Source organism: Coregonus clupeaformis, unplaced genomic scaffold, assembly GCF_020615455.1.
Source record: "Coregonus clupeaformis isolate EN_2021a unplaced genomic scaffold, ASM2061545v1 scaf0506, whole genome shotgun sequence".
Classification (NCBI taxonomy): domain Eukaryota; kingdom Metazoa; phylum Chordata; class Actinopteri; order Salmoniformes; family Salmonidae; genus Coregonus; species Coregonus clupeaformis.
The window spans coordinates 241,796-254,696 of NW_025533961.1; the positions used below are offsets into that span (position 1 = coordinate 241,796).

Below are 12,901 nucleotides of genomic sequence, written 5' to 3' on the forward strand. Positions count from 1 at the left end.
CTCCAGAAATAGCTACCCAGGCCAGCGGTGGCCCAGCCATGGAGACGGCTCTCATTGATCTGGGGCGGGAGTGGCTTGGAGCTTCTGGTCCATTCCAGTCCCTCAGTGTGGAAGGCTGTTTCTGGGCTGGTCTGTTTTATGACTGAATCATTAATACTGCAGAGGAGGTTTATTGTCTGGTTTTTGTCTCTCTGACTGATTGAGGCACAGTCCTCTCAAACTTACTCTGAGTGGGAGGGTTAGGGTTAGGTGCATTGCTGCGCCACACCGTTTGTATTAGGGCTGGGACTAAACCATTATCGCGATACTAGTTAGTGTCGTGGCAAGGAAACAAAACAGGAAGTGGGTTCAACTTCTTTAGGAAAACAGCCCTAAAGTTGGAAACAAACATTATGTTGTCATCCAGAGTCACGTATTTATTTTCCAAGCTATAGCACCCATAATGTAATATTTTACATACAGCAGGTTTTTAAAGGACCAAAGAGTTTGGTCTGCTTCATGTTCATTTTTGCCATGGAAAAAATGGTGCTATACTAGTGTTGTCACAGCCCTAGTTTGTATGCTATGTGTGGTCTAGGGGTTAAGGAGTAATGTGAAGGAACCAGATCAGCCTCATGAAACAAATCCAGTTAATTCCTGGTTTTGAATAAAGCCTGTTCATCCGTCATTTGTTTGTCGCTGTGTCATGGTTGGCTGTGGACTTTATACACAGAGGGCTCATTATCAGGCTCCTATAATCTTATTGGTTTGTATTTGTGTTAGCATTCCACCTAATGCAGCATCTATCTAGGCTTATCTCTCTGAGTCCCATTTAATGAGGCAACTTGCTAATTAAGTGGAAGCATTACTCACAGAGACTGTTTTTACTGGTTTGGGAGTGCATGAGGAGGCCATATCACACACATGCACACCTCTGCACCCATTAACCCCCAGCCTGTTAGTTGGCACATACAACATAATAAGAAAGACTATAACAGACCCAGTCCTACCCTTAAATCATATTCAAACAAATATTCTCTCGGAGTTGGGATTTTCCTGGGCTGATAAGATCCCATTCTTTTCATGCCCCTTCTCTCCTCAAAAAGCTCATTTATTTCTGCTGATGAGACAATGTTCGGGGAAACAGTAATGGGAGTTCACAGAGACGTTTTAGAGAAACTGCTATCTTAGGCAACATTAACTCCTATTAATTACCTCAGTGATTAGTATTCAGAGGCTGGTCGCCTGCAGGGGGGAGGGGAGGATCAATTCTCTCAACCGGATGGTCCACTGGAAGAGAGGACCTTGATAATCCCTCTTTCTCTTTTTCCTTCTCTCCTTCTCTCTTTCTCCTGTATAATAACTACCATAATGCGACATGTTGCTTTCCATTCACTGGCCACTTCATCACTGTTTGACCTGGTCCAGTGGGGTTGTCACTCTCACTAACCTTGGCTCGGGAGGAATGTCAGTCTAAACTGAAGCATAGAAATCTCTAGGCTATTTTTAGACTCTTTTAGAATAATGATTCCAGTGATGGTACTGTGTTGTCAATTGCTAGGCTAGCATCAGACACTTATGTTTCAAACCACTGGATGTTTTTAAAGATTAGCCTAGCTCTCTGGTTTCCCAGGGGCCGGTGCTGTAGGGAGGTTTTGCATGAATGGCGCTGCAGATGGAGTATTGATTTTGACGCTGGCTGTATACTTTTTATTAAACACTCCTTCCATCTGCTAACTGTTTGCCACGAACACAAGAATTTCAATCCCATAGCTACAGTAGTAGCTAGCGTTAATGTTGAGTAAATTCACCTTGGACAGTAATGGAGTTATTGGTAGTAGTAGCACCCTTTTAGTCTGACTGTTGTTTTCCTATTCTGCTGCGCTGAGGTACATTTCTACTGTCTTACCAGCGTTATAAAGCACAACATCTTAAATCATGGCCCCACGAGGCAAGAGGCTCTCTCCCTCTACCACGAACAGCCACTTCTCCCTGGTGAGGGATAATGTCAAGTAGCACACAGGGTAATTGCAAATGGAAAAAGGAATCAGGGGTTTCAGTTTTTTTTAAAGGTTGAAGGGTCTCTTGTCATGGTAAACAATCAGTGGCGTGTGTGTGTAGCCTAGATTATATTTATTTCTACATCTATGAAAGGGTGTGTGCGCGCTCAGGAGTCACAGTGCTCCCCTGTGGGAGTGGTCTCAGCAGCCTTCAACCCAGCCAGGCCATCAGATAGGCAGCAGCAGCACAGTGACTCAGGTAATAATATAGCCCTGACTAGCACAGAACAGGGAACTGAGAAAAGACAGGAGAGAATGAAAAGCCCTCTGAATAGGTTTTGGTTATGAAACCACTCGACACTTGTCACTACAGGTTTTCTTATACCCTCCATCTCTCGGATCACCGTTGGTTTATTCATCCCAGGAATCAATTATAGAAGCAGACAATGAGCTGGAGCATTGAAACATGTTCTACAAAGGAATCTTACTTCTTGGTGTTATTCACTTTATCAGCCCCTTTCAGGTAGTCTTTCAGTCAGGACCTTGTTCTGTCGCCGTGAGCCACTAAGACTCTTTCTGGAGCGCTTTCTGTGTGACTGTGTGGAGGATAAACCTCTTACTAGGCTGGAACAGAAGCCTTTCAGGGTGCCAGGTCAACCCACGGCAGAAGAGGTTTAAGCCCAGGACAGAGGATGAGGAGAGGATGGAGGACAAAGAAGATTAGAGAGAGAGACGGGTAGGTCTCTCTGATGGCCGCCCTTTAGCTTGAGCTGCATCTCCCAGGACAGCTGCATCTCCCCTGTAACTATTCCCCAGGTCGTTGCTGTAAATGAGATTATGTTCTCAGTCAACTTACCTGGTAAAATAAGGGGTAAATAAATACAAAAGATGGAGAAATCCTCTCCTTTCATTCTCTTTAACCTTCCCTAGAGAGAAACTCTTTGACTTGACGTTTTATCTTACTCTCTGAGCGTGTGTGATAGGGAAAGTGTGTGGGAGAGGGAGAGTGTGTGCGCGAGAGGGAGCGACAATGCATACCAAGGTGCAAGTGTCTTTGTGCTGAAGAAACCTCCTTATCAGTGACAGGCTCATTGATTACTGTGGCGACTGCCTTTCGATTGGTCCCTTGTGATGAATGGGCCCGGGCCTAAGATATCCAGCCAGCACTCATCATTCTTCTTCTGGCAGAGCACAATATGTCTGTGTTCTGTTGCCATGAGAAAATGCAGAATCTTCCCAGGAAACATTCCTTCCTGTCCCCTTATGTCCTCCACTCATAACATTTGGGCCAGATGACAGGCGGAACAGATATGAAGTCGTCCTCCATGACACACAGGCGCACATGCATACTACGCAGACACGCGCACGCAAGAGCAACCTCCCTAGTCCCCACAAGCGGGTCGGGGTCGGGCAGTGAGGCTGTTGGGTTTTCCACCTTGTGATGGCACAGGGAGTGATTCATCTTCCAGGCTATCTGTTGGCCTTGGTGGCCATTATCATCCAGCTGTAATTGCCTAGTCTTCCACATGGCTGCTCCACTCGGCTCTGCTGTCTGTGCCCGCCTGGAAGAGGATGGTACAGTAGGAGAAAGTACCATATTTACTCCACTGCCGAAGTTTCTGTGCCTGTCTCTCTGCTCTACTATGTTGTTATGGATGTAGCTAACATATTATCACAGAGTTAAACCCAGAGTCCCAACATCGCAATACTTCCGGGAACGCTTCACGAAGCAGACTCGACAGACCAGACTGGTGTTTGGGAAGTCAATGGGAAAAGTGAATAATTCTTCCTTTAGTTGTTAATTTTCTCAATCTAAATGCGCAACGTAGATTCGAGCCAATGTCTGAAGTAGCTGAATATGTTATTACTCCATCCTCATGAATGTGACAAAACGACACATTTTCATTTTCGTCAAAAACAAGTTTATATCGAACGTGCGCCTTTGATTTGACGGTCATGCCCGATGACGTGTTTCTGCGCATGAGCTTAGCTAGCCAACGTTGCCACGACATCGTCTTCAAGCGTGATTGGGGATTTCTATTGGAGAAGCAGTTTCTAGATATCTTCATACTGTACTGTCTGATGTTATCGTACTTTTTAAACAATCTTATGCTGTGGTGACCAGCTTATCATATGTACATCTAGAATTCTAGATATTTCATGTAATACTCCTAGTTCTGTTATAGTCAGAACTAAAGTGTTGACTCACAGTAACAAACAAAAAAATAAATGTGTCTCGTGTTTGCTTACAGCCATTTTGTAATATCACCGCTCAGCCTTTGGTGACCAAGTCAGAAGTAGGTCTATCTGTTCTTCCCCACTCAAACCACTCACATTAAGGCTTCAATATGTATGCAGAGCTTGTGACGGAATCGATTTTCCAGAACATTCATAGAATCAATGTTGTGTATGCTGCTCCTCAGTATGTCTATGGAAAACACAGACGGGAATACTATTCACAATCTTGTTCCTGCTTCAGACATATAGGGCTAGCGTAGTAAAACTCATGTAGAGAAATACATGCAAATACTTCAAATGGAAATGTTTAGGCTAGCTAAATCTAATTAAATTTTTTATAATATTGACACGGCTGACAGAGCGAGAATAATCCCTTACTTGAAACAAGACACTTAGTCGCTATCTCACCAACTCTCTGAAGACTAGAGCCACTAAACGTTTAGGCGACGAGGCTAGATTGCTTTAGAGGCAGAAGGACCATGTAATGTTTTGTCCTTTAGCGTCGCCTGAGTGGCCAGACACACTCTGCTTTGTATTGAACCCATCCTACAGCAACACTCCTCTAGTCAACCCCTCCTCTTTCTCTTCCCCGCTACACTTCCCTGATTAATCAGAGTCCGACACACTGGTGGGAATGAGAACAAATTGAACCAGTCAGCTGAGAAGCTATATAGAAAATGTAAAAGGTGGATGGGAAGATTTAGAGAAGTCCGAGTGAATGGCATTGAAATGGTTTCTCGTTTGTCCCTTTCCTGTGCCTTTAGAGATCCATCTAAAAGCTGAGATATTGTAGAGATGGGCATCGGTAGAGTAGAGGGAGACCCACCCCAGTTGTATGGTAGTCATTATGTCACAATACCCCTCAGCTAACCTCAGTCAGTCATGCTTGAAATGCTGTCTCCTCACTACCTGCCCCTCATCCTTCAGCTGTGCACGCACACACACACACACACACACACACACACACACACACACACACACACACACACACACACACACAGAGTCACACACACACACCGTAGTGTGAGGTGGACTGAAGAGACTCATGGTTCTGTCAGCAGCAGCAGCAGCATCATCAGTGGAGCTGTCTGTTTCAGTAAGGTCACTTAGTCTCTGTAGTGCTGTTATTGGACACATGCTCTCCCAGGCTGTGGAAGGAGAAGCACTGACTGCTGTGCTGCTGTCAGAGGGGACATCCACAGCACAGAGCCACTCTGCTCTGTGGTGGGAGATTTGCATGCAGCCCGGCAGAGGTGGATGGTAGCAGTGTCCTGAGCTTTTGCCCTGTCCTCTCTGCCCCCCTGTAGTCAGCATTGTTGTAGAATACACGCGCACGAGTGTACACACACACACACAGTCAATTGCACAAACTTCATAGACTATGGTTGCTTTTTGTTGTAAAGTTTCCCTAACGAACTGCACATTAATTAGTCAACGTTGTGATAGTTTTGCCAGAAACTCTCAACGCGCCCAAACCTCCTCCTTGTTTTGTGTGTAGCAACAGTGATTGTGATGTCATCATATGGAGTGTGTTGGAGCTAGTATCAGCCAGACTGTTAGTAATGGTTTCTGAAGCCGTTAGGGCTGTCCCCGACAAAAAATAAAAAGTTTGTCAACCGGGAGTCGTCTGTTCTTTTGACCAATCGATTGTTCAACATTTTAAAACAAATATAGACACACCTTATTTGTTAATAAAATCAACTATATGTAGGCTACTGAGCTTGTCTGATGCTTTAAGCACACTGTGATTCAATCATTAAGACACACAAATGACTCGAGAGAGCCAGAGATCAAGTTAGCCTAACCAGAAGGAAAAAATCTGTTTAATTTCATTTATAATAAAGTTTTCGTATCTCAAAATCATTATCATGTGGTTAATCAAAATTCTAAAAGTAACTTCTATTGCCATTGCCAACTATGTAAAAATAGCTTACCAACAAATAAAACAATTGCAGCCTGCAGGTAGAAAATATCCTGATAAAAATAAATATCCAATAAATCACATTGGCTACACATGGCCTGCCTGCAAGGAACTTGAAACATTGTATCAACTTGGTCCGGCCTGAAGCTCATGCTAGCAAACTTGCAACATTATATAAAATAATCTGGGCCCTCAGAGTTTCCTGCGCCAGTGAGCTTCAGATAGACAGAGCTGTAGGCTATTTGTGCAAGGGATAAGAATTTATCAGGTTGGCCTATTTTATGACGTTTCTACTAGATCAGAACATTACCTTTTTTCTCCCTTTCACACCAAGTGGTTATTGAAAGAGAGCTGGAAATATTTTTCAAATAGGCTATGTTGAGGAACTATTGTCATTCTCAATGGATGTAAAAACAATCTTTGTTTACTTGCTGTTTGAGGTGAAGAAAACATTTATTTGAGAAGCTCCACAGTGGTGGTGAGTTAAGACAATCAGAAATACTATCAGATCCCCAAATGGACACATTTATAGGCCTACATTTGCACGCAGGCCAGGCAGCCTACTTCTATGCATAATCAGGTGCGCATCCTTACTCAACATTTACCAGAGCGCTACAAATAAAATACAATGAGTAAATTGACAACTCGTAAATGGAATGAAATAAACCAAAACTTGTTCCTCACAAGTGTAGCCTAGGTTGTGCGGTCCGCAAACTCCGACAATGAGTACGGTAAAAGACTGTAATAATAATAATATATTGAATGCATTAACAGAAATGACCTTAATCAAACACTGTAGATTAGAAATGATGGGAATTAACAGTAAATGTACTACTGGTGATACTGGTGAGCCATCCCACAGACTACGCAATGAATTAGTCCACTGAGACATGCGTGAATCAGACCGGTGTCTCGTGCCATAAATGTGCGACTGCTCGACTAAAGAAAATCTTGGTCGACCAACAGCCCATCGACCAAACAATCGACCAGTCGACTAAATGAGGTCAGCCCTAGAAGCCGTGCTAATTTCTGCCTCGCCATCTGCTGTTTATATATCCTCTCCTCCCTGTCAATAATGTAATATATGTTAGAATGATCTACTCTGAGTCAGAGTACAGGCAGTCAGGCACACCACAGCAGAGACACAGGAAACCAACCACTGCTCTGGCAAAGATGGATGGGAGCACCGCGTGCCTCAGATGAGATTTACTTCTGTTTGATATTGACTGAGGCAACCGTAACCCGAATATACATACACACACACACAGCCTACTCTCCCACAGGACTTTTGAGATAGAAACACAATGTAATTTATGGCATCCATTAACTGCCCTCGGGGGTCCGGCCATTCCAATCAGTCTATCTCTATGTCCCCGTCAGCTGCCAATCAAATGTTAGGGAGGGTTACTGAGTGCAGGGGCATCATCACTAAGAACACAGGGTGAGGAAGGATGGTATTCTACTCTCACCTTGCTTTATCTCAGGGGAGGAGTTTTTTGTTTTTGTTTGATCTTGCTGCCCATATATCTCTGAGTTAATACATTATGTCCATAGAGACTGAAAAGCTTGCCTAGACCTGTCCCCTCTCTTTGTATGGGAGTCTATCCCAGCCATAGTCATCTAACTCCAGCCAGCCCCCAGAGACTCCCCCCACCCCCCGGATGTATTCTGTGTGTTTTGATCTTAACACCAGGCAGCCTCCCTCCCGGTCTCCACATCCCCTGCTGTTGGAATGGAAACAAAGGACTCCTCCAGTAAAGCAACTGTCTTTCTCTGTGTGTATTCTTTTTGTGTTCCAGAATGCTTTCTCTCGCTCCCTCCCTCCATTTCGTGGCCACCTCAGGCATGTTCTGTCAAATCCACGCATGGTGTCGCAGGACCCTTAATCATCCCTCTTTCACCATGTTATTCTTTCTTCCTCCTCGTTCCCTGTCTCCCCCTCAGTCTCCTCAGGTCCTGGCAGAGAAAGAACACACGTAGGGGATGGGGGGATGGAGAGGAAATCAAGGGGGATCGGAAGGAGGGAGAGGGGGATGGAATTTGTTGTGACTGTAGCGGCGGGGGCAGGGCTGTGAGAGGAGTGGGCTGGAGGGAGGAGGGAGGATGAGGGTGGGATCCCTTCTGTTTATGATATCTATTTCCCTTCTGTTATCACGGCAACCCCTCCTGTGCTAACAGAAAAACAGGAGGAGAGGGAGGTGGCGGCGTTGTTGGTTAGCTGTGTGCGAGAGAGAAAGGCGTTTAATTTGAAGATTGAAACAAGCCGTCTCCTAGACGATGATGCTGTGTGCACAGGCTCCGAAACATCACGGCAACATCAGTCAAAGGGGTGTGCGCTGAGCTATGCTACCCAAACAGAGAGAGAGAGGGAGGGAGAGATAGATGAGTGAGGGAGGGGAGATTACGAGAGAGGAAACAGAGGGAGAGCGAGAGAGAGCCGTAAGGAGAGAGAAATAGGCAGGCATTGAGGCAGGCTCTCTGTCTGATGTGTGGGTGCTCTGCTGCACTGTGTGTGTTTGTGTGGTGTGTGTGATTGAGTGAGTGAGTGTGTGTGTGTGTTTTTCTCCCACACAGTGTCTGTGTGTGTTTCTCCCTGTCTCTCTGTGCTGTAGCTGCCTCTCTCTCGGCTGTGACTCTGGCTCTGTGCTGCTGCTGTGCGTCTCTCTCCTTGCCCGTCTCTGACACTATGATTTTCTGCAACCATTTAGGTGAATACAAGAAGGACGAACTCCTGGAGGCGGCTAGGTGAGTACAAGCTCCCCTCAAATCCTCCCTCCATCCCTCTCATCCTTTTATTCTCTCTCTCTCCTTTCTTTCTTCTACCCTCTTCCCCTCCAGCATTAGCAGACAGGTGTTGTGAAAGGGCTGTGCATGTGGTTTGGGTGTGCTGGTGCACGGCGAGGGTTGTTATTGTGAAGGGATACGCACGTGGACTGTGTGGCCTTTTCTTGTTTGGGCAAAAGTCCGTCCTCTGTCCTCTCTCTCCTCCGTCCTTTCACTTCCGTGCCCGGAAACCGTTAAGTGGTCGAGAATAGAACTTGATAGCCTCCTTTTGGCGAGGAAGCACAAGTGTTTCCTACCGCGGAAGAGTTTTGATGTCTGCCACACCACCTTTGAATCAGCTGTTGTATTGTCGGAGGAGAATAGCATGCACACATTTAAAACAAAATGCTACGTATCCTTTTACCTATAAAATGTCTTGCACAACTAACTTAAATTATTTGTATCGCTTTACACATTTATTTTGGGATCCACCCCTGTAAACGTCATTTGCCTGATGACGCACAAATGGAGAAAGAGCTTCTCATTTAATTCAAGAGCATTTTCGTGCAAGTTCCCTCTCCTCAATTACCTTTGACCTTTTTCAAAAGAAGAGAGAGGACGGAGGAGAGAGGACGCAGGAGTTGCGCTAATCCAATTGAGAAAAGCCCCTGTCTATGTGGAGGGTTAGTTGTTGTCACTTCTGCTTGGTGTGGGTGGCAGGACAGTGATGTCTCATTCAGTCGACACCGAACATACTATGTTCAGACACACTGACCGGAGTCCGGACTGAGTTCCTTGGTAAACTGCTAGCGCACCGACCAGAGACCCAGAGTGGAACCAGAGGGGATTATATAAGGTCGTTCCATTTGATTTGAATCACTTTCCAACTGCAAAACCTTCCACACATGTTTGCCCATGGTAAAGTGGTCAGAAAGTGACTTTCTGGACCTGAATCCAAAAACATTCAAGCGATAGAGGCCCTCAAAGTTGAGCCATTTTGCATACACTACCATGAGGCATCCATGTCTTCGTCACTGGAAAAAGAGAAATGGTCTAGGTTGATATAATTTCAAAGCTTACAAACAGGGTTGTCAAACTATTTTATTTCTTGAAAAAATGTTTTTTTAAATAAAATGTAGTGTTTTTGTTTTTTCTTTAATGTAAATTATCTAATAAAATAAAAATAATGTTCATATGTTGTAGCTTAGAACGTACTTTACATCATCAGAGGTGCTAGTGTTGAGGCCTCCAGTGTTGAGACGACACAGAATGCTCTTGAATACAGGGTGGGTGTCATGTTTTGGCTGATAAATGTACTAACATTTGGATACTTTTTTTAATTTCAACTTTCAAATGGTACCACAAAGATGGTTGCAGGTCCACACATCAAATAATTAAGTGGGAATATCCATTGTTTTAAATTAAACTGTCAATCCTCCATAGGAAATCACTTAACCCTAAAACTACTATGGCTAACCCTGTGAAACAAAACAGTTTCTCTGCACCTATCTGCCAATGGCGGCCTTCCGCAACTGCGGTGGAAGGTGTCCGAGCTACAGAGGTATTTGTCAGACCATGGGACATCCCGAAAATCGGTCTTCTCACGAAAAAGTTTTTCTGTTGTATTTTTTACTTTGTTTTGTTTTACCCCATATGTAACTCTGTGTTGTTGTTTTTATCGCACTGCTTTGCTTTATCTTGGCCAGGTCGCAGTTGTAAATGAGAACTTGTTCTCAACTGGTTTACCTGGTTAAATAAAGGTGAAATAAATAAATAAATAATAATAATAAAAAAATCAAAAATGTCTGTAGCAGCGTCCGAACAGTTTGGGCTACACACTAATATGACCCCTCTATGGAAAAGTGAGACTCACATACATGTCAATTGTTTTGCTCTAGGATGTCCACAAGCCTCACAAGACTAGTCTGAAGGTAGCCCGGTTCAAGTATATGTGGAAGTAGTTTAGTGCCATTTTTATGTATTTCTTTATATGGGAGATTTTATTTCCCCTGATCTTTCTTAAATCTCTCAGATATAGGACAGACATTTTCAAACTTCTTTTGACTTATTTTTTGACAGTTTTTCCATGTATGAGTCTGTTATTCAATGCGTTTCTGTGGGTCAATAGCAGTAAGGCCAAATTCAATGTTTAATCAAATTGTTTTTATATATTTTTTGATACCTAAAGGGGTCCTTGGTACGACCATCTTAAAACAGTTATATATGTTAGCCTTAGACTTTTAAGGATTAACCTGTCTCCTCCCTTTCATCTACACGGATTGAAGTGGATTTATGTGACATCAATAAGGGATCATTGCTTTCACCTGGTCATGGAAAGACCTGGTCCTAATGTTTTGTACACTGTGTATTTTTTTTAAATATAGATAGACCAATTGTGCATGTTCTCCCACTTAAAAAGATGAGAGAGGCCTGTAATTTTCATCATAGGTACACGTCAACTATGACAGACAAAATGAGGGAAAAAAATCCAGAAAATCACTTTGTAGGATTTTTAATTAATTTATTTGCAAATTATGGTGGAAAATAAGTATTTGGTCAATAACAAAAGTTTCTCAATACTTTGTTATATACCCTTTGTTGGCAATGACACAGGTCAAACGTTTTCTGTAAGTCTTCACAAGGTTTTCACACACTGTTGCTGGTATTTTGGCCCATTCCTCCATGCAGATCTCCTCTAGAGCAGTGATGTTTTGGGGCTGTCGCTGGGCAACACAGACTTTCAACTCCCTCCAAAGATTTTCTATGGGGGTTGAGATCTGGAGACTGGCTAGGCCACTCCAGGACCTTGAAATGCTTCTTTACGAAGCCACTCCTTCGTTGCCCGGGCGGTGTGTTTGGGATCATTGTCATGCTGAAAGACCCAGCCACGTTTCATCTTCAATGCCCTTGCTGATGGAAGGAGGTTTTCACTCAAAATCTCACGATACATGGCCCCATTCATTCTTTCCTTTACACGGATCAGTCGTCCTGGTCCCTTTGCAGAAAAACAGCCCCAAAGCATGATGTTTCCACCCCCATGCTTCACAGTAGGTATGGTGTTCTTTGGATGCAACTCAGCATTCTTTGTCCTCCAAACACGACGAGTTGAGTTTTTACCAAAAAGTTATATTTTGGTTTCATCTGACCATATGACATTCTCCCAATCCTCTTTTGGATCATCCAAATGCACTCTAGCAAACTTCAGACGGGCCTGGACATGTACTGGCTTAAGAAGGGGGACACGTCTCGCACTGCAGGATTTGAGTCCCTGGCGGCGTAGTGTGTTACTGATGGTAGGCTTTGTTACTTTGGTCCCAGCTCTCTGCAGGTCATTCACTAGGCCCCCCCGTGTGGTTCTGGGATTTTTGCTCACCGTTCTTGTGATCATTTTGACCCCACGGGGTGAGATGTTGCGTGGAGCCCCAGATCGAGGGAGATGATCAGTGGTCTTGTATGTCTTCCATTTCCTAATAATTGCTCCCACAGTTGATTTCTTCAAACCAAGCTGCTTACCTATTGCAGATTCAGTCTTCCCAGCCTGGTGCAGGTCTACAATTTTGTTTCTGGTGTCCTTTGACAGCTCTTTGGTCTTGGCCATAGTGGAGTTTGGAGTGTGACTGTTTGAGGTTGTGAACAGGTGCTTTTATACTGATAACAAGTTCAAACAGGTGGCATTAATACAGGTAACGAGTGGAGGACAGAGGAGCCTCTTAAAGAAGAAGTTACAGGTCTGTGAGAGCCAGAAATCTTGCTTGTTTGTAGGTGACCAAATACTTATTTTCCACCATAATTTGCAAATAAATTCATAAAAAATCCTACAATGTGATTTTCTGGATTTTTTTTCCTCGATTTGTCTGTCATAGTTGACGTGTACCTATGATGAAAATTACAGGCCTCTCTCATCTTTTTAAGTGGGAGAACTTGCACAATTGGTGGCTGACTAAATACTTTTTCTCCCCACTGTAACAGAATAGACATTCCCATTCAAGTTCACATTCGA

The 12,901-nt window shown here is 43.9% G+C and overlaps 1 protein-coding gene across 5 annotated transcripts in view; it reads left to right on the forward strand.

Moving 5' to 3' along the window:
• Positions 1 to 12,901, forward strand: part of LOC121582215 (poly [ADP-ribose] polymerase tankyrase-1) — a 114,722-nt gene that overhangs the window by 39,178 nt on the left and 62,643 nt on the right. For 4 of the 5 annotated variants that reach the window (XM_041897874.2, XM_041897875.2, XM_041897876.2 and 1 more), the window contains exon 4: positions 8,847 to 8,883. In XM_041897874.2, the coding sequence (XP_041753808.1) occupies positions 8,847 to 8,883 (37 nt within the window). Of the gene's footprint in view, positions 1 to 8,268; positions 8,468 to 8,846; positions 8,884 to 12,901 lie in introns of those variants that run through there. The other variant, XM_041897878.2, reaches the window with a different exon arrangement.